The sequence below is a fragment of the Etheostoma spectabile genome, chromosome 12, assembly GCF_008692095.1.
Source record: "Etheostoma spectabile isolate EspeVRDwgs_2016 chromosome 12, UIUC_Espe_1.0, whole genome shotgun sequence".
Lineage (NCBI taxonomy): Eukaryota > Metazoa > Chordata > Actinopteri > Perciformes > Percidae > Etheostoma > Etheostoma spectabile.
The window spans coordinates 20,151,563-20,173,529 of NC_045744.1; the positions used below are offsets into that span (position 1 = coordinate 20,151,563).

The 21,967-nt window shown below is 39.6% G+C and overlaps 1 protein-coding gene across 1 annotated transcript in view; it reads right to left on the reverse strand.

Annotated features, from left to right (window-relative positions):
• Positions 1-20,700, reverse strand: part of LOC116699838 (astrotactin-1-like) — a 372,650-nt gene extending 351,950 nt beyond the window's left edge. The window contains 1 exon segment of the mRNA XM_032532626.1: positions 20,292-20,700. Coding sequence (XP_032388517.1) covers positions 20,292-20,598 — 307 coding nt within the window. The 5' untranslated portion in view covers positions 20,599-20,700.
• Between the last annotated feature and the right edge of the window lie 1,267 nt (positions 20,701-21,967).

The following is a 21,967-nucleotide window of genomic DNA, read 5'->3' on the forward strand; positions in this document are numbered from 1 at the left end:
TCATTTGTGAGAAAGAGAAGGTTTCATTTCCGACCATGTTTCTAAAACCAACCAAGACACTTCAAAAAATTAATTATCGAGACTCCAATTTCTTTTGAAAAAAAAAACCTGTATTAAAAATAGGCTTTCGATTTTAGGATTGTTTGAAAAGAATCCCATGCAATCAGCAATGCATGCAACCACACATACTGTATTAAACGTTTCCCTGTGGTGCATGTAGTGCCATGGAGCAATGATGGTCACTGGTTCGTGCACATGTGGACGAGCAAGCATGTAGGACGCAACTAATGATTTTTTCCATTATTGATTAAGCTTTAGTTATATTCTGGATTAATCAATTAATCGCCTAGTCTATAAAATGTAAAAACAAAAACAGCCATTCACAAAGTCTTCAATTTGCTTGCTTTGTTAGACCACCCAAATATACTGTATTTAATTTACTGTCATACATGACAAAGGAAAACAGCAAAAACTCTAATTGTTGCAGCTCTGATGAGTACCTTTTTAACCAATTTGGGGTTGATCTGCATGTCATTATAACATTTTACAACAGCTTCATAGAGTATTATCACTTTTAAATGATTTGCTTACCCGTTATTCCAGGTCTTTAAGTGGTTCATTGGGTAGACATTTGTGCTGCCCAAGTTGTAGAATAAACCGGTTAAGGGTAGCCTCATACCTGATGACATTTGGTTATTAAATTCTTTTGCCATACTGGGGATGATTAATGGCCTTTTGAATGCAGTAAAGATGAATTCCATTTATTACCTCTGATGGACAGTTGCAAATGTTTTATGACATTCAGAAACTCTAGTGAGAATCACTGGAAAAATACTTTGCAGAGGAAGCTACAGTATAAATGTGCATGATAAGCACCAGCTTCAGCTGTACCAATGTCCTGCTAACATGTTTGCACACAATCTGCTGCTTTTAAAAAAAAGACAGAAAAATGTACAAATCCTGATAGAGTCACAAACTCGGCAACAGTAAGAGTTGATAGCCTTCTCATTTTTGTCTCAGTTACATTTATAGAGAGATAGATGTGTAGCTTTCATTATAGCTTTTATTTTTAGACTCGAGGTCCATTTTGAAAAAAACAAAACAAAAAAACATTCAACCCAATTAAAAAGGACAGATACAAAAGAACAGACACAAATTAAAGAAGAACGCTATACCAGTTATCCCAGGAGCACTGAACCAATCAGCTGAGTTACAAGAAGATTTCAGGCGACCAATATATTTATACATTAGATTACGCCGTAAAGCAGAGAATGTTATAACTTTAGCTTGACAAAACAATTCACTTGCACTACACCACCTTGGTTTTCTCAGCAGTATGCACAAACAATCATTATAAACCATTTATAGTAATGGATTAATGTGTATTTAAAAACGGTAGCTCATGGCAGTGCTTCAACAAGCCCTTGTTAAACTTTCGCCCCACTTTATCCCCAAACCCCTGTGTCAATGTCCATTTTATAATAAATGGGTTCTATTTTTACCACCTGCATGGTTTATAGGTGATAAGCTCCCCAGGGGAGCAATAGCTGACAAATTGAAAATTCATGACCATGTAAATATTTCACTAACATGTCACGGCTGGCATGCACACCGCATTCACAGCTGACCGTGCCAGCCGCGGGCTCAACTTGACATTGCGTAAAAAATAATTTTCCCATTAATCCACATGGTTTAAATTCCCAGATGCTACATCCCCTTTGACACGGTCGACCAGGTGACTTCATGAGACATCTAACTGGAAGTGTAGCGGTGCAGTGCATAGAATAAAAAAGGTGAGGGGGGAAATGTGAGACATTCCCTTTCTGCACATTTCTTTTGTTTGCGCCTCGCAGTAGTTAGGTGGAAATAGTCAGAAAGAGGCTTCCAGTTGAAGTATAAAGCACTCTCTTTCTGATACCCGAGTGCAGTATCAAAGTAGGAGAAAGGGTAGAGTGAGAAATGGAATCACCTCTTAGGTTGTGCCCCACTCACTAAAATAAAGCCCTGGCCTATTCTAAAACGTTTCCCCTCTCCGTTGCCAACTTTTATAAAGTACAACACATTCACACAATATTTCTGAACGGCTAGCCAATTTAAAATGGATAAACTTCTACCATGAAACTGTGGTAATAAAGTCTCTAAATAGTGGGTTATTAAGAACAACACGACAAGAACTTAAGCATATTTCCCTATTTGATCAATTAGCTACGGCCTTCGATCAACAGAGAATTTTAAATGTCTCATTGGAGCAGAACAGAGACAGCTCCTTTATCAGAACATTTCTCATGCATGGCTGATAATGTGGCAATTTATGCTGAATGTGAACGATAATGTGATGCCCGTCATAATTTATGTCATTTAGTTGACAATTAGGCGCCAGTCCTAATCAATGCCACTATGAGGGATGATAATGTAGTGTATCCGTCTTCAGGAACTAAATACAATTTATCCTATGAGAGAGAGAATAGTTTGTGCAGTTTTATTCAACAGAAACGAACTGCTGGAGCAGGATTTGGCTGCATTAGGAAAGCCAACATCTTTTGCAATATTTTCTTAAAAACTACAACTTCAAATAAAAAAAATAAAAACTGGCCTACAAAAATCTCTTTCAGATATCTCAGTTAATCACTCTGTGATGAAGTTCCACAGATACAGAGATATCAAGGTGACAGTAAAAAAAAGGAATGGATAAAAACGTCCATCTTTCACTCGTGACCTGGGATCAAATAAACAGTTTTTTTTTTTAACTTTTCTTAACTGTGTTAAGAGCCAACAGAAGAAAGTTTGTGACCTATTTTGGGTTCTGACTGATTGATCTTAAGCAACCAGATTTCCCTCAGTTCAGACTAGGAGACTGACATAACAAGGTCAGGAGATGCCAAAGGGAGACTGAGATGTGCCAGTAGGTAGCTACAAATACCGAGCAAGTAAGCTACACAGACAAAAATAACTCAAAAATGTCAGACTACTTGCTGAGCCTGTAATATACAAATGAGAACAATAGGGTAATTAACAGTGTTAGATTGTAGACTCAACAAAATACTGTATAACTGATGTACTTTGACTAATGGGGTAAAATGTATGTATAATGAATGACTATTTGTGATCCTGGATGAAGACAAGAGACATCCACTGGAAGATGTTATGAAGATAGAAGCATGGTACAAATTACAGGTTATGGGTGATTGGCTGGTGTAGTTTTATATGCCGAAGGTTAGCTTCAGCTATGGAGCAAGCTGCAAAGGCTGATGCTCAGTATTTTTATTTCATTTATTATTATTTTTAATGCAGAGCGTATGAGCCAAAACATTTTCTTGCAGTTGCATTTGCTTCCGGGTTTGGGGGCCCAGTGCACACGGGCAGTAGTGTTTCTCCCCCTGGTCTCGCCCGCACGTTCCCGCCCACAGACTTTACGTTGGGAGGAAATCCCAAACATAAGAAATTATTGGGTATTGCTTTGTTTTTTTTCCCCCAATACCGGTGCTGTAGTGATACTTTCACAATAAAGAACGGCTTGTTTATTATAAAGTAAAAATTAAATAATGTGTTAATAATGTAATAATTACATTATAACTTATACCAATAACTTATTTATAGATACAGATACTTTATTTATCCCAAAGGAAATTAAGGTGTCCAATAGCTTATACACAACATACATACACATAGACACACAGACAAATGACATTACAAACACATTCTACAAAAATACAAAGAAAGATATCAATAGTGTGCCTTTACTTTAAAGTTTGATTGTAACATGTTTAAAGGAGCGGTGGGAAAAATGCCAAAAGGTGCAATGGTATCATAGTGCAAAAGACAACTGCAAATGTTATATCTATTCAAGTACAACAGGCAACCCAATATATCAAAAATAGAATAAGCATTACTTAACTATACGTACATAGACATTAGTAAAAGACTTTAAGAAAAGTTTAAGTTAAAGCTGAAAAGTTCAAAACTGTCCATACAGACAAAAACACAGCGTTGTGTATTGACCGTACAGGCAAGCCAGCAAAATGGGCAGATGGTTAATGTAGTCAGTAAGGGAGTTAAACAGTGCCAATCAATCCAATCCAGGGTAGTTTACATGTACAAAGGCACCCAGATGACGGCATGGTACAAAGGGCATTGTGGTACAAAGTAAATTGCTGTTATACGACAAAAGCAACCACCAGGTAGGAGAAGGGTATTTTACAATAACTTTGAATGCACCACAAGGCTTAGGCTACCAGTTTCAGTGAACTGAAACTGTTGATTTAACAACAAAGGCAGCTGCAGAGCAGACTATTACGTCCTGATGTTGGAATACTCTACAGTGATATACAGTCACACTTTACACCGTCTAGCTGCCAGCATTTTAACCCTGTTTAATCCAGCTACTAGCTAACGGTAGGCTAACATTAGCTGCTGCCAAGTGTAGTGTTCACTAGCGTCACGTGCACAGATGAGTCTATTGCCTGTAATGTTTTGGAGCATCAGAGAGAAGAACAGGCATTAAAGTAGCACTGAAATGAGGGACCAAAATCCGCATTGCTATTCGTTCCGGTAGATACCGGTTGTTTAGGCACTGGTGCCACATTAGCACCGGGTTTCGGTACCCAACCCTATTTCCTAAGCTCCGGGAACGTTTTACACAAATAAAACCTCCATGGATTAAAATGTAATAATACAAAGAGTACTAATTGATCTTGTCTGGTGTCTTTTCAACAGTTTTACAGACGTGTCTTTTATAATTTTGGTCAATGGGGAAGTGCTTTTTTAGACCACAGGGGAGTTTTTCATTGCAATAGAAAAGTTGCCACTGGGACACATTGGCAGCAAGGCTGACTGGCGGCATTGTATCCGACTCTCTTAATGCTTCCTTGAAGTATAAAAAAGGGTTGTCGAAAGATAAAATGAAAGAGAAATGGAATCATAAATAAATACATAATTGTGTTAACTAATTAGTGGGGCAGGCAAAAGCAAAAAAAGCTTTCTTGTGGTGTGTCTTGAGGTTAAAAGGAAGAGGATGAAGCTTTATAGTGTTTACACTATATCGTCATCCAACCACATTATTTATTGATGTATTCAGTTGTTCTTTCAACTTGTCTAATAACCTTTTACTACATCTTGTCAGTTTCAAGACTCCATAAAATGGACCCTATTTGCATATAGTGTAATCAACTTGGATGGAATTTGGATATGTTATTTGGCACATTATGTTAACATCTTTCCAAGTAAATTAAGTAATGCACTGGCACTTGACTGGTACTGGTGTTGGACGTTAGGCTGATATCACATCCAGGCATGTTATGTCTTTTTTGTTGTTGCATTTTTCTTTGCATTAGTCATTTATTTTTTATGATTTTGTTTCCTGAATTGATGATCAAATTCAGCTTAGTTATTAACCCCTTGCTGATATCAGTGTTCAGGTTTGTCAAACACTTTTTTTTTGAGTTTTCACTCCCAAAACATTCATGGGGACAATCAAAACTAACCATCCCTCAAAAAAAAAAAAAAAAAAAAAAGGAAAAAAGGATGTCGTATTGCCTTTGAACTGATGTCCTTCTTGAGTGTAACACCTCTCCCAGAGGTTGAGGAACTGACAGATCGAGGCCAGCCTGTGATGACAGCAGCAAATTAAGATATATTGCTTCAACCGGGGTGATGAAATCAGGACGTCAGAGGGGGAAACTGAGAAACTAGTCTGCAGCTCTCACTACAAGAGCTTCCCTGCATGTTTCCTTTAACGGAAGCTAATTTGAACACCTCGGGGGAATCTGTTTTCCATTCGTTTTCTATGGGTGAATTTCCCTGCACTTGTGTGTGCACATAATAACAAGATTCCTCAATCTTTCATTTTATTTGCTCTAAGAACTCTCCAAGGTAGCCTGTTCATGGGTTGCCATAAATTACTACGCCCTAATCTTAAAACAAGGATGAAAAATATTTCTAGCCAGTGCCTGACTGTTTGTCCAGCTCCTAACCCTCTCCGACTGGCCTCTGTGAGCCTGCATACAGATTACAGTTTGTTCTCCCTTGATGAGCCTAATAAAACATGTGTAGCAGCTGTACCATTTTTGGAAACTATATCAACAAGCTGAAAGGGAGCTGGCACATGTATTTGAGTGTGACACGCTGCGGATGCCATTTGCAGATTTATTTGTGTTCCCCTCGCCCCCCCCCCAAAAAGAAGAACATTTGTACCTTTTTCATCACCACAGCAGTACTAAGATTTACAAGAATTGATAGCACTCATATATTACAAGGGCTGGTATTTAAATAATGAATAAATGTGTTTGAAGCAAAGTTTAGAAAACTTTCAAGCACTGAAATCTGCCATTGTGCACAGAATTCTGTCAATTAGACTATATTTAAAGTTCTGGTATGGCTGCTTGTGTTGTGACAAAATTTAATAGTTTTAGTATGGATATCTATGGTGAGGTTCTGATAGCTTTTTTACTTTTTGATCAGGTGCCCAGACTGGCTGTGCTAACAAGCAGGGATGCAAACTCAGGGATGCAAAATCATCAGGGGTGAAACAGGTGACAAAGACACAAGCCCTCTAGTGTGGTATAGCATGCCCCCTCGAGATAAGTTATTTTTAAATATCAGCTTTAAACTGTGGATTCACTGTCGATTTTTGCATGAAGATATAGGACAAACCCATCCTTGAATGGATTTTTTTCTGCTACAACAACCCCTAACTCCTAAAATGCGGATGCTTGGGCAGTGTCTCTCAGCGTCAGATACAAGGCAAGTGTGTATGGAACGCACCGGGCAGAAAGATGACGTAGTATTAAGAACAAGTAGTATAAAAGCCTAAAATTCCACTTGGGGAGGTTGGTTGTGGGGGTGGATGGGTCAAACAACACCGGGCAGTGAGCCAATAAGTATGCAGCATACTTCTCCGAAAATCTAATAATGTCTGTGATTGTCTAAAACGTTGTAGAGACACGCAGAAAAAAACTTACGCACAGAGACAGGGCTCACAAAAAATATCGTTTAGGAACCGGTATCAGTCATATTGGTGCTGAAACATGTTGAACCCTACCCAGCCCTTGTAATGAGGGTGAAAAGCCGAAACTGAGACTACGTTGTCCCCAAACTAAACAATATTTGATAAACCTAAATGTACTTTTATGATAATCACTACACACAGTATGTTGGCAGTATGTGGAGTTAACGATGCCCCCTAAAATGTTTCTCCCTCCTCCCTTCCTCTGCTCCTGCTGCTGGGGCGATAAAAACGCCACCTTTCTTTAAAACTCCTGTCTAAGCACCCGATCATGTTGCCATGGAAACCATTAAATAGCAGCTATGCGGCCTATAGTATCTTTCTTTCTGATTCTCTCTTTCTATCTATCTCCTTGCTCTCCCTCTGTCTCCTCCTGCTGAGCTCTCCCCCACACACACACCTCTGTCCTTGCCTTGCACCAACACCAAAACAAGCCTTGATCTCTGCTTCATGTTACTAGCAGATTTATTCTCAAGGAAGGCAGACCAGGGGCAATAAAGGGGAACAGATTTCCCTACCACTATAAGGCTTAGGTGCAGCACCCAAGCCATTGTGGGCACCACCTAAGCCGAATGACTGTAAAATCAATGTGATTGTCAGAACTAACAAAATACTTTTGATCAGATCTAATGGTTGCTGTTGGTCCCCAGTAGAAAGCTTTAGCAAGTTTTGTCTTTAATCTTTTTGAGTTATTTTGTAAGATATGTCGAGCTTTTCCAACATTTAGACAGATATGGTAGTAATAATAATGGTCCAAAAATATGTGAAATTGCACTTTTTTTCCTTTAAAATACTTTCTTCAGGGATGACCCCTACAACCTCTGCAAAATATGGAAAAATATGGGAATCTGACAGCTAGTCAGTGGGGCTGTAATGTCCCATTACGCTGGGTCACGGTATGGTGTACACAGAATATACTGTGTGCAGATTGAGGCACGTAATGTGGAGCCGAAGTTTAAAAGCACACATTCCACCTGGAAACCTTTAGCCGTATGCAACCACGACAAGGGGATTGGTGTTTGAGTCAGTCGCTATGGCGAGCTCAAACTAAACACCAAAACTGGACTACAATTGCAACAAAGCAAGAGTTGTGTATAAGACACGGAGGCTGTGTGGGTGTTGCTCCGCTGATGGAGGGGATGTGAATGGACACACATTCAACATGCTAACGCCCATTCGACGGCATCACCCGGATGTGCCGATCACTGAGATGGCTGAGTGCTTTGAATGTTTAAATATTCTGTAAACTAACTGAAACATTCCCCTAACGCAGAAGTTAAAATTTTGATTAGTCTCTTTATTTTGTTTTGTCAATTTCATTGCATAAAAGGTGCTTTTCAATTTTGTAATTTTGGCTTTTAGGGAAAGGGTTTCTTCAAATGTTTCCTTTTTTTTTTTTAAATAAAAAAATTGTTCACCTAAGCTGCCAGTGGGCCAAATGCTATCATTCTCCCTATGAGGTTTGTGTCTGACGCTTTTCAAAATAATAAGTGCACTTTTGCATTTAGGTTTTTATAGAACCGCAACGAACCGTGACTTTTGTGGGCTGTTACATCCAAACTATTTAGGGATTGTTGGGTGGAGCTTAGAAAAAATAAAAAATGAAGCCACGAATCAGTTTTGGTTCCAGCAGGTCCAGCAGCACAGCACATTTATAATATGTACAATTTGTCATTTTATTATACTACATTTTTATAGGCAGTACGTAACTAAAATAGTCCTGACAGTAGGGCTGCACAATATGAAACCAATATCTAATTGTGATTATTTTAACTGATATTGCAATCGCAATATGATTCACGATAAGGAAGGGAATGATCACGTTTGTATCATTATTCTTATTTTCACTGACTAATATCAAATTCTAAAAAAATGTCAATGATTATAATGAGATTTTTGTGAGGATCTGCACCATGTTTTCTGTAGTCTGTCCGGGTGGTCTCTGCAGCGCAATGGCACATATTTTGCTTTTAACAAATACTGTGCTACTATATGGGTGTAGTATGAAAATGGGACACAGGTAATTCCACAAGTGGATGACATTAAATTTGTATTTTTGCATATAAATGTGTTGCTATTGCAACAGCATGAAAATATAAAAAAAACACCAAAAGTAACTGAACTGCCCCCCAACAGACAGGTGGCACTATTTCTGCTAAGCGGCTTCTGGCGCCCACCATTGTTTGCCTAAAATGAAATCATGTGTTGTCAACACTCTTAAAAGCAGCTTCAAACAAACAAAGTCTGTGTACTGTGTCGCCATTACATTAGTCACAGAGAGTAGGATAAAAGGCTGGAAACACCTGAAGCAGCAGTTTATTCATGAGCCTGCCAATTAGTACTTTTAATGACCGGCCTAAAAGTCACTGCCTTTCAACTACCAACTGCTAAAATTCGAGCATTGAGCAACCCTTAATGAGTGGACATTACAGAATGTGCTGACCTGTTAGGGAGATGCTGTAATGAACTTTTGTGCTTTATTGTCATGTGAGAAGCAGAAAAGTTCTGAAAAGTGAAATTAACATTAAAGTGGAAGAACTTTGAAACATCAGGTCTGATCTTCCCTTTGCATACTAAGCTTTCAGCCTTCAGATTTAGAGATTAGATTGGGATTTGGAAAAGTGGATGCATTTTTAAATGATCTGTAAAAATTTAAATCTGATTTAATCCTCTGTTTTTATTTATTGCGTGAACACAGTCTAGACAAGAGCTGCAGTCAGCAGAAGGATACAAGTGTTGACAGAAAGGAAAAAGTCTACAATTATTAAAGATTCATACATTTAAATTTGTAGAGCCCTCGAGAGGATCCAGTAATCCACTGTGGAAAAAAATTGAAAGTAAAGAATTATCAACTTGGTGTTGAGGAACTATCAATTTAAAAATCTTTGTTTGATTTTCAGTCTGTTGTGCAATTTGCACGAGGACAAAGATGGTTTCTTGAGGAAAGAAACACCACTCTGTTTTCTTTTGACATTTAAAAAGGATAGAGAGCGGACTTTGTTTAAGCCGGGTACATCTCCTGATTGCAAAACGTAAAAAGTAGTATTTCCATCTCTGTACTTTTAAGCATAAATCTCCGGCTCAGAGAAATGATAATGATGGCATTGTTCAGTTGTTTCTGACATATATAAACTCAACAGGCATACAATCAGCACAAAAGCTCTAGTTGCAGCCATATTCTGTTTGTCAGGATGCATCTGTTCTAGTTGACAACATCAACACTGTTTAATTTAATTATTTGAAGATTATTCACATTGCAAGCTTGACATTCTCAATGCATAGCAACAAGAAAAAGGTCAAAACAACTTGCAGGTCTACAGGTCCTCTCAGCTTTGATGTAGTAAAATATATGAGTTTTCCAAAGAGCACATTATGTGCATATAAGTACAAGCACCAGTGGAGTTATTTACATTGGCAACAATGTCAAACTTTCTATGGAAGGGATATGAAATATACCAGCCAAATTATTGGTCCAGAAAGCTGATTTGAATGGGCAGCAGTTAAGGGCTGACTACTTTCCAAGCCAGTGGTCCAGATGTGCAAATCACTACCAGAGCACTTACTACCTCACCTCCTGCACAATTTATGGCACAACACCAAAAGGATAAATTCCTTATAACATAGCCGGGCTTCTCTGACACTAACTAGTGGCTGCAGTCCTGCTGACTGTCAGTCACAGAGTCTCCTCTTCTCAAATTGCTTCTTAGATGCTTCACAGAGAAGCAATTTGGCGAGAAAAATGCGAGCCACTGTAAAAGGTGGAAGAAATGTGGAATTTAAATGGCAACCCAACCCAGCGCGCGCGCACACACACACACACACACACACACACACACACACACACAAATGCGCATTTAAAAACAGATATACTTTTCAGAATATGTTACTTCAAAGAGGTTGACAGGCCAGGAAAAATAAAAGAATCTCAGCATGCCTCATTACAAGATTCCTTTTTTCTCTTCCCAAAATGAGGCACAGAGCTTTATGGTACCGCCTTCAACTAGAGCATTGAGACCATCCCTTAAACATTTCTGATCTCTGTGTCTCTGAGGTCTTCAAACACACCAATAATTACTGGGGGTTAGCTGAGGATGATGTGTCCTGATGAGACATGGATGAGGACTGGGGACTCACTGCTGCTGGTGAGCGGGGTACTGTGTGATAAGCTACACTGCTGCATTAAGCTGTTTGAAGTGGTCAGGGTCTTAAGTCAAAACCCGCAAGTGTCTTTTATTTAAAGTGACGCTCAGTATTTTACTATCAAACATTCCTCGCCTGTCGAGGTTAAAATGATGCTGAATTTCTTTCAGTTACAGAAGAAAGTATTAAAATGTCCACTTTGGGAGCCACTCCTAAAGCATCTACTACTCCACTCTCCATACATATTCTTCCTACTGTATCTTCTCATTTTTATTTTCTTCCCACATTAAGGCCTTTTAAGGCCACTTTTAACAGAAAGCAGTAAGCACTATATCTGAATAGCGTATTCATGCAAATGTGTACCAAACATATGGTTGGACAGTGAATGGATGTTCCCACCTGTTAGAATTCAAACAAGAAAACAAAAGACAATATATAAGTGTTGCTCCAACATAACTAAACTGTGTGCACATGAAGGAGCATTATAGCAGAGATGAAGCACTGTGAGCACATTATGGTTAAGGTTTTTTGTTTTTATTGATTAAAAGCCCGACTGTTGTAGAGCATCAATAATAATCAATAAGCACTCCATTGAAAGGACTTTGTTGCCTAGCTCTGGTAATAGTCCCTCGGGTAATGCTTTTGACTTCCTTTGAACACAATAACATTAAAATTATTCTCTCATTTGCAGCTACTTCTTCAACAAGCACAATGCTTAATTGACAGCAATTCTAAGCCTGACACGAAAAAAAACAGTTTGGTTTAGGGCTGGCACGATTCATCAACGTCATCGATTACGTAAATGTGTCAACACAAATTATATACATTGATGGGTCGCGTCTAAAAATAACATGGCTGCCTCCAGTAACCGCGCAAGAATGGATTCATCGCAACAACACGTTGAGAAAAAGGCTCACACGCACTAAAGTGTGGGAGTATTTTACTCGTAATGCCAACAACAACGTGGTAGTCTGTAGACTTTGTAAAATGATCCCTGATTCAGGAGAACAGCAGATAAACCCGTAAGTTCTTCTCACCTATGCCACTCCAGCTTCTCCCGTAGTATGTCCTGCACTGACTTGAGTGTGAGGTAAACTGTGCTGTGTCCCCACCCCCCCACCCGTGGCACTGTCTGTAATATTTGCGCCACCAGGCCAGATTTTTTAGATATCTCACGAGTCCTTTATAACGTGAGTTATAACGGCCCATGTATTATTGTATTAATTGGGCTCAGGTTCATAATTCCCTTACAAAAGGAGAGAGAAAAATTGCATTTTTTTTTTTTCAAGTTTTTTTTTTTCTTCAAGTTTTTTATTAGTGTATTCCTCCTGAAAGGGACTTGAAATACATCTGATTTTATTTGTTGCTAAAATTGCACTTTTTTACTGTAAGATTAAAGAGAGGAGAGCTTGAATGTCCAACAAGAGCGTATTCATTATTTTACCTACAACTGTTAAAGAAATGCCCATACAGGCTACTCTTTTTGCCCTTGCTCTGTTTACTTTAAGTAAGAGAATTTATTTTTTTTTTGTAAGTTTTTTTATTCCTCCTGAAAGTGACTTTATTTTGTTGTTGGATTGAAAGCCTACATCTGGCTTCAGGTTGCACCAATAACAGCCCAACAATAGAAACAAAGGGGGCTTGAATCTACGACATTCCTCTTTTTTCTTTTACCCTCAATTAAGATCAGCACTTAAAAGGAGAATTCCGGTCGATTCCAGCATGTAGCTCTGTTGGTTGTAAATTTGGAGTGCTGTCAGTAAAGAGAAAAACGAAAACAATAGGTGCTGCCTACACCATGTTATCCTCCTGCTGGCATTAGCACCCAACAGGCATGAGCAGGGCAAGTTTTAAACGTGTTTTTAGCCTCTTAACATGTTCAAAATGTCCTACAAGTGCTTACCCATGTAAAGTGATTCCTTCTGAATGAACACAGTGAATCTGAATGCTGTAGAGGTGACAGAAATGCATGAAAGTTGTTACTGTGCCCGTTACTGTGAAACTGATTGTAACCCGTTAGAAACCACCCCATGATTTGTCTGTCCGTACATGGACCCTTTCCTTTTTGGACGTAATTTATATGGAGCTTTCAACAGAGCAGATTCATGGAGCGCCAGAAAGGAACCTGGGCGCAACATAGCTGAGAGGTCTGGGCTGTTGCCTTGTGCTGCAGCCAGGCCCTCAACCTGCGCAAGTGATTGGTTCCCTTGTCTTGTGTCTGTCTGCGTTTGTGTGTGTCTGTTTCTGCATGTGTTGTTTTGTCTTGAAACAACTCTGTGCTGTGTTTTCAAGGTGTAGCGCAGGAAAATATGATCTGCCATGTCTATTTTATTTTGGAAAATTAACCGGATGTTATATTTTGTTTCTGGGCTCGACTTCCTGTCCCACAGTATCTGTCGTGTCCTGATTGCTGCGGAGCTCTCCGGCATCCGGTAAAAACAGAAGCTCTGCGTATCTGCTCCAGAAGGCGCAGCTGTGATGGTGTCGGAATGCAGCCGTTCCGCAGTCAGTGAAAATACACATTGACTTTGGAAATTAGGGTCATGGTCCTATTTTAACAATCTAAGTGCACAAACCACCTGCCGCAGGTGCGTTAAGGGCGTGTACAAATCCACTTTTACTAGTTTAACAGCAGAAATAAGGATCCATGCACCAGTCGCATGGTTCAAAAGGGTTGTACTTAGTGTCTTAATTACTTCTTAGGTTTGTTTTGGGTGTAACATGCAATAGACCAATCAGAGTGTCATCTCCCATTCCCTTCAAAAGCCAGGCGTGTTTGTACCTTGCGCATTGCTATTAAGATGGCGGATTTGCTAAGCAGGAAGGAGAGATTTTCAGGAGAAAAAACTGATCTGCTCGCAAATGAAGCGAAAGTGCAAACAGATCATACTTCACATTTTAAGATTTTTAGAATATCAAAAGAATAGTGTGCACGCGCTGTACACAAGTCTAGGTGCCGTTTAGGACAGTAACGTGCTGTTAAAATAACAATGAAATGCTGCGTTATTGACTTTAGACCAGGTCTTTGTTGGTCACTTCCCGCTGCCACACCAGGAATGCAACTGAACACACCTCCCTGTAAGACACAAGGCCTGTATTACTAAATTATTAAAAAATATAAAAATATAGTTCAAACTGATGTTTGCATTGGCAACACACAGCTCAAGCCAACAGCCTATACATAATCATGTAGGCTAAACTCATTCAGCTAACGTTTTTGTATTAATTAATTCTACGCACACCGAGCTCCACCGGATCTTCTAAAAATGGTCACCATGTTATCAATTGTTATTGTCAGTATTGATTGGTCAGTATGCTGTGATTTTACACCGGTTGATCTAAGTTGATCTAATCTCCAACATAACCTGCTCCCGACCAGGTTAGGTGTTCAGCACAAACCTTAAAGCCTTAAACTAGCAAAGACACTTAAGTCGGGTGTTGTGCGGCGCTGCACCGGGTGCAAGATGGGGTTTACAGTAAGACACACCGATGCTAGCACCTGGGATAATGTCCCACACAACATGTAAACTGGTGAGTGGACACAAATATTCCGAACCATGTTCAACAATCAATCAATCAATCAATTAATCAGAACAAGACTATGGCAGATTCATACAGCCAGGTAGAGGGATAGTGTGAGGCGGGGACAACAGCAGCTAGAAAGAGTTTAGTGCGTACAGCAGGTATCTTATCTCAGTGCTGCTGAAACACTGGTTTAAATGTAATTACCACTTGTTATCAATACAGCCACACAATGTTAACATAAATTGATTTTGTTTCCTGAGAAGAGACACTATATATAATATATATATATATATATATATATATATATATATATATATATATATACATACACACATACACACACACACACACATACCAAGTGAACGTTGTGATTTGTTATTCAAAGATGGCACCCCTTATTTCATAAAAGAAGCTTTGTTAGACAGCATAGAAAATCAAGCAAAGCAACAAACAAAAGAAAATTTAACAAATAAATAAATAATGAGCTGCAGCTGCTCCAGTGTTTATACTTGGGAGGCAGCGATGCTACTTGCACCAGGAATGTGCAATACTGTTTAGCTCCCCAGTGGGAAATTTCATCAAAAGTTTTCCATCTTGGAGTAGAATGCTGTCAGATACAAATTCAGAGTCATTAATATGCAACACCAGTCCTAAGAGATCTGTTGTGCTGTGCATTTGCCTTAGCTTATTTCCCTCCACCCTTATAATGAATTAACTGTTGTCTAAATTAGCCTTTAAATGAACAATTCAAAGAGTCACCACAGTCTCATAGCGTAAACACTCAATAACACAGCAAGCATCATAAGGGACCATTGTAGGACTATTCCCAAAATCCATATGTCTGTTAATTAAAACAGACATAGAAATTGTATTATATTAATTATATATATATATATATATATATATTATATATATTATAATATTATATTATATAATCTTTTGAGTGAATAGTAATATCTATTGACAGTGTGAAAAGCAATCATGTAATAACTGATATTCCGCCATAAAACAAAAACACTGATGTCCATTCTGCCCGTAGCTTCTATGTTGTACCTAACTTCCTACTTCAAGTCTGGATGGAGAACACTTGAGAGTGCTAACAATGCGGGGCACACCACTCGAAATGCTATGCAATCGCCAAGCGCTGCTCTCAAAGTTCTAAAACTATTCAACGGTTCAAAGCGCAAACAATGAGATAAAAAGGTAGACAGAAGCCGTGTTGGCATATACCTGCGCTACGCTTTGCCTCTGAAAGCCGTACACATGATCTGTGGTTGAACTGTTCTGCGCTGCCTGTGTTATTGGTTCCTTTGGGGAGAGAGGAAGCTCTACCAGTGGCATGGAGGCATGGCATGGATCACCACTCGGAATTGGAAACCAAGCTCTGCGATCAAAGTTGCAATTTTTTTCCAATCTTTGCCACCGCTCTTTTGAAAGTGCTACCGCCAACAGCAATGATGGTTACCTGCACTGCGCCTCTGAAGTGCCTGCACTATGCTCTGTGCCATACATCGCGGTTTCTTATATATGTGCAGACTGATTTACAGCACTGCTCTCCTTTACAAAAGCCAGTGGCAAGGGAAAGCAATTTTCTTTATATAGCACATTTCAGCAACAGGGCAATTCAAAGTGTTTTACACAAAACATCAAACATTAAAAACATCAACATCAAAAAGAAAGGTCTTCAGCCTTGATTTAAAAGAACTGAGAGTAGCAGCGGACCTTCAGTTTTCTGTGAGTTTGTTTCAGATATGTGGAGCATAGAAACTGAACGCTGCTTTCCCCTGTTTGGTTCTGACTCTGGGGACAGAAAGCAGACATGTCCCAGACAACCTGAGAGGTCTGGGTGGTTCGTAGTATAGTAGAAGATCTTAAATGTATTTTGCCCCTAAACCATTTAGGGATTTATAAACCAGAAGAAGTATTTTGAAATTTTTTTTTTTTTTTTTTTTTTTTTTGGGCACAGGAAGCCAGTTTAAAGACTTCAGAACTGGAGTGATGTGATCCACTTTGATTCAGAGTTCTGAATCAGCTGCAGCTGTCTGATTTTTTTTAGGGAAACCTGTAGAGACACCGTTACAAGTCTACTGAAGATAAAACCATTGACAAGTTTTTCTAAATCCTGTTGACACATAAGTCCTTTAACCCTTAATATATTAAGGTGATAATAGGCTGACTTTGGGTGCAACCACTTCACTGCATATGAGAGAGAAAATTAAAGTATGTTAAATATTATTATGGTGTACCGTTGAGTTCACACTGAGGTTGCCAAAAGGATTTGCTAAACTCAAAAGCTCCCAAATCTCTCTCTCTCTCTCTCTAAGTGACAAACGTTCAATCAGTGGGGGAAAAAATTGATGAAAAGGTGTCTATATTCCCCAAAACTAGGGTATCCCAAAACGATTTGCCTTGGGATTGGTACAAATGATAGATGCTGAAAACTTTTAAACGATACCCAAAACATGCCTCACAAAGGTAAGTGATGATTCATAATGTGTTTATAGTTTTCTTTACTCTTCAGATGTTGTGAATAAATTGTCAACCACAACCAGCTGCTCTGACAACCCATAATCACTTCCCCTTGTTCATTTGAAAACATCTTTAAAAGTAATACTGCAGTCTACATCATTGCCTGTGTTGTTGTAGCTAATTGGATAAAACCGTGGATGTGGAGGATTTTAATAAGGAGATAGAAATGAACTATTGTGGCAGGGTTGGCTCAGTTTGTCAATACTGAACGCACAAGTGGCATGTCCATAGTTGTCATGGCGGTCAGGGGATTAAGAAGCCAGCTTTTTTTTTTTTCACCCACCTTTCTCTTTACCTTCTTTTTTCATCTCAGTCTTTTACTGTGTGATGACAAAGGTAAAAAAAAAAAAAGAATGGCCACAAACGTACTTAAGAAAAGTCAAAAGGAAATTAAACAATGCTATGAATTAGGGATGAACAGTATTGTGTTTTAGCATCAACATTGCAATGTGTGCATGTGCGATAGTCACATCGCAGGACACTGCGATGTTACGCTAATCCTTTTTTGCTGCTTGATAGAAAAGTAAACTTTCACCGTTCTCCTTTTACATGATTATTACCATCCGACCCTTTCCCTTTAAGACAGGTAGCCATGGGGGCAACGTGTGTATGTGACATTAGCCCAACGGGGGTTATTATGGGAAGTGAAGTTCTCTGTGTGTAGAAAAGTACCGTAGGCAGCAGCTGCCTCTGACACAGTGATGGGCATAGTTTTTGATTGGTAGTCAGGTAAGCTACAGTAGTCAGTGTTTTATGTTCGCTTCCAATACAAACTAAATCACCTGATTAATACAACATAATCACAACGTCTCCCGGCCATTTCCTCCCGTAGAAGGCCGCTACCAGCCAGGCTAAAGCTAATATAGTTAGCCTAAAGAAACAAGCGGAAAGCTGCTACCAGCCAGGCTAAAGCTAATATAGATAGCCTAAAGAAACAAGCGGAAAGCTGCTACCAGCCAGGCTAAAGCTAATATAGTTAGCCTAAAGAAACAAGCGGAAAGCTGCTACCAGCCAGGCTAAAGCTAATATAGTTAGCCTAAAGAAACAAGCAGAAAGCTGCTACCAGCCAGGCTAAAGCTAATATAGTTAGCCTAAAGAAACAAGGGTTCCGTCCGTCCCAACTAACGTTACGGTTCAGTGCCGCGACATTGGAAACCTAACACTAATCTACTACAGAAGTCTGTCTGATCTAACGTGGATTCTTGGTTCTTGGATGCACAGAGTGTGTTGCTAGTGCGCGTGAATTTATCAAACTAACGAGCTAGCCCCGCTAATCGACCACAACCTGGAATTTAGAACAAGCAACATGCAGTCACTGTCATTCACGTTAGCCTGGATTGATTATTATATGAATATAATGTTGTCATGCTAGTCAAGCAGTGTATTTCTACCTAATTTCCTCTCCAAAACCCCTTCAGAAGAGTGACATTAGTCACAGCGCTTACTTGCTTTGGTGTTTGAAGCATTCAAGTTTAACAAAGAATGGTTCACATTAGAAAAGATCCTTTTTCATTTTTTTCATTCTATATAAAATGCACTCCCCTACAAAATCACAGCAGTAGTCGAGAATGATTTATTATTTCCAAATTGAGGCATTTGTCATCTTTTAAAAATTACTTTTTCTTTTTTCATATTGGAATAGATATCGCAGGGGGAAAAAAACATCGCAATGTCAGATATTTCCAATATCGTGCAGGCCTACTATGAATAGTTTATCTATGAGAAAGTCTGCACAGCATCTGTGCCATCCATTCCACTGTTTAGAAGCAACAAATGACCCTAAAATGATGCTGACAATTACCTGATTAGTGATATCTTGCCTTTTTTTAAAGCCTATATGTCTGGTTGGACATACTGTATTTATCTTGATTTTTTTAATATGACATATGTAATACAAGCAGCTTATTTCTTCAGCCACACAGTGCAAATTGCATGCTCTTCTGACAAACAAAAAGGCACTACATGTAAAATGCTTGTAAGAAAAGGCAACTCAAACAGGCAACTGCTGTGAGAAGTGACAACAAAGACACATGGACCGATGAAACAGCTGAGTAGATCTAACAGCCAACAGGAGGTGCTTTTTAACTGTTTTTCTTGTTGAATGTTTGTGTGTGACTTGGGCCAATAGAACACGAAATACTTATACAATGAGGAACCAGACCCAACACTAAATCCTCACTCAAACATCCAAAGGCACACAGTTAACACAACTGGGTGTATAGTCATATTGTAAACACAAAGCCACGCAGTGGGCCTCCCTGCCTGTCGTAGCGGAGGGAAATCCTCACGGTAGCAGCAGCAGGGGCGATTCAGCACCATAGACAGAGGCCAGCTAACTTCCACAAAGCAAAGCCCACCACCCCCCTTTCTGCCAAACTACCTGCTATTCGAACATAGCTTAATGTCCAGTTAAAATGGACCTGGTTTGGTCTAAACGTTGATAAAGTTGGTTTTCTAAAGCCTAAGAACTAACATGAGAGAGTGAACTGTCGCGTTTTAATTAATTATAAAAACATACAAGACACGGGCAGCACAAAGTGACCACATGACAACAATAACAATATAAGCGTTAAGAGTTGTACTAAAGTGAAATTAGTTTGGCTGCATGCTAGTTAGTTAACTAGCAAGTAGTTCCCTACACATGTAGCTAACCGAGCCACGTGTGTAAGCTAACATTAGGGAGAATATACAAGGCATGAGAGGGACGCTTCTCTTGCAAGTGCCATGTATTGCTAGACAAACTTAAATCTGAAGAAACTACAATGGTGTTAGCATTATGATGCTACGCGGCCTATTATTTGCAACAAGAAGAGCTGAAGTGTTGATTTAGCTCACCATAGTGTTATCAATAACAGACGCTAAACTAATTATCAACCGTTGACCGACTCATTATGACGCATAAAGCAGCTAAACGCGTCAGTCATTTATTCAGGTTGTTAATGGCCTGATAATGTTTTTAAAGCAATGAAAACATGGTATGGTGCCAGGCCTAAGCTAAAGCTGTCCCGGCGTGATGATAAAGAGTGAGAGTGGAGGGTTTAATCTGCTTAATTAGCGGCTAATGAACCGCGGAGACCTTCGGGTTTTAAAAACTCACCTAAGACGAAAAAAGGGAGCTCGGTGTTTTCCAGGTCGTCCACCACCACGACGTCTCCGGGAAAATCGTTTCGAACGGAGAACAGCAGCTTGGGCTCGGAGGCCGACGGACTGTGCATGATGTTTAGGTCGTTTTCCCTCAAAAACGGCAACGCCGACACGGTTACGCTCTTCATCTTACACTCGGTGTCCTGGCTCTGGTCCTCGTCGCCATTTAGACATTGGACATGAGGCGTTAGGACGACCAGGAGGACGCACGCGAGCCCCGGCAGCAGCAGCGGTCTCAGCCCCATGTTGATGCTCGCCATCTCCGTCGCTCCGTTTCCTCTCCCCTCCTCGCGGTTTCTCTCGCAGGCTGTTTCGGTCCCTCAGCTAGCGGATGAGAGAGAGGCAGAGTGAGGGGGGGAGGTTGCTACATCGGCGGGCTCTCAATGTAGAAATCTAACGCACCTCGTTTCTCACATGTGATCAACTTACAGCTTCTCTCTCCCTTTTTTGATACACCACTGAACATTGATCGTGTGGTTGTTGTGCGTTTTATTGCTGTTGACCCCTTTCCTGTAATACATCGATAAGCTGTCCAAATTGCTGTAATGGATGAGCATAGATTGACAACAGGACAAGCACCCAGAATGCCCTGTGGGTCTCGTCACCAAAAGTCTCATCATTTCTAATTTAATTGTCCGTGTGCCCCCCTCAAGCACATTTGTATGTTATCTCCAAGCGACACCACTGAGCATCTTTAGTAGTTCCCCTGACCTCTGTGATTAGGTGGACACTCGACTGGGTGCATGCTTAATAGTCTAATTGTTGGGGTAGGCTAGATGCACGAGCTGAATGTGAAAACTCCCCAGTCAGTGTCTGTGGTGCCACCATGAGAGTTAGCTATGGAGCTAAATATCTACTTATAAATATGAAATTACCTAATTTTAAATGAGGTCAATTATGAGAAGAATTCATCTTTCAAACATTCAGTGAAATAATAAAAAACAATTTAATTTAGTTCATTCAAATTCAGCAATTGTATTCTCTTGAGATCTACGGGACATATTTATTAGTAGTGCACGATGTAGGACAGTTACCTTTGTTAACTGTTACACCACCAAATGGCATGCTGGGTAGGCCTACAGCTCGCTCTCCCTTGCTCGCTACAGTGTATGCAGGAACAGATGAAGAAAGAGAGGCCAGAGATGTCATGCCAGGTGTATTGCTCAGGACCCACAGAAGTGCAGTTTCCAGTGTGAAGTTGTTTGGATGAGCATATAGTCACCTTTCATTTTGTAAATGCTTATTGTGATCTTAAAGTTTTGCTTGATACACCTGGACATGGCAACGAATCCTATTATCTGGAGAGAAAAAAACTAAATAAGTGTACTGTAATCTAATCCACAAAGTCAAATTGACAAATTATGATTTAAAAGAGAACTATAATTGGTTTTAACCTGGACACTATTTTCCTATGTTTTTGTGTCTAAGTGACTGATGGGAAAAACAATCTTTGAACATGGTCCAGTATTAAATGAGATCGCTTGAGTCGACAGTGGCGAAACAAGCTATAATTTAAGTTAATAGGGCAATTGTCCAGCTTGTATTTACCTTCACAAAAGTGCTTGTTTTGCCACTGACAGCCTCAGATTATTATTGTGTCTGACAACATTATGGAAAGCATTTCTAAGG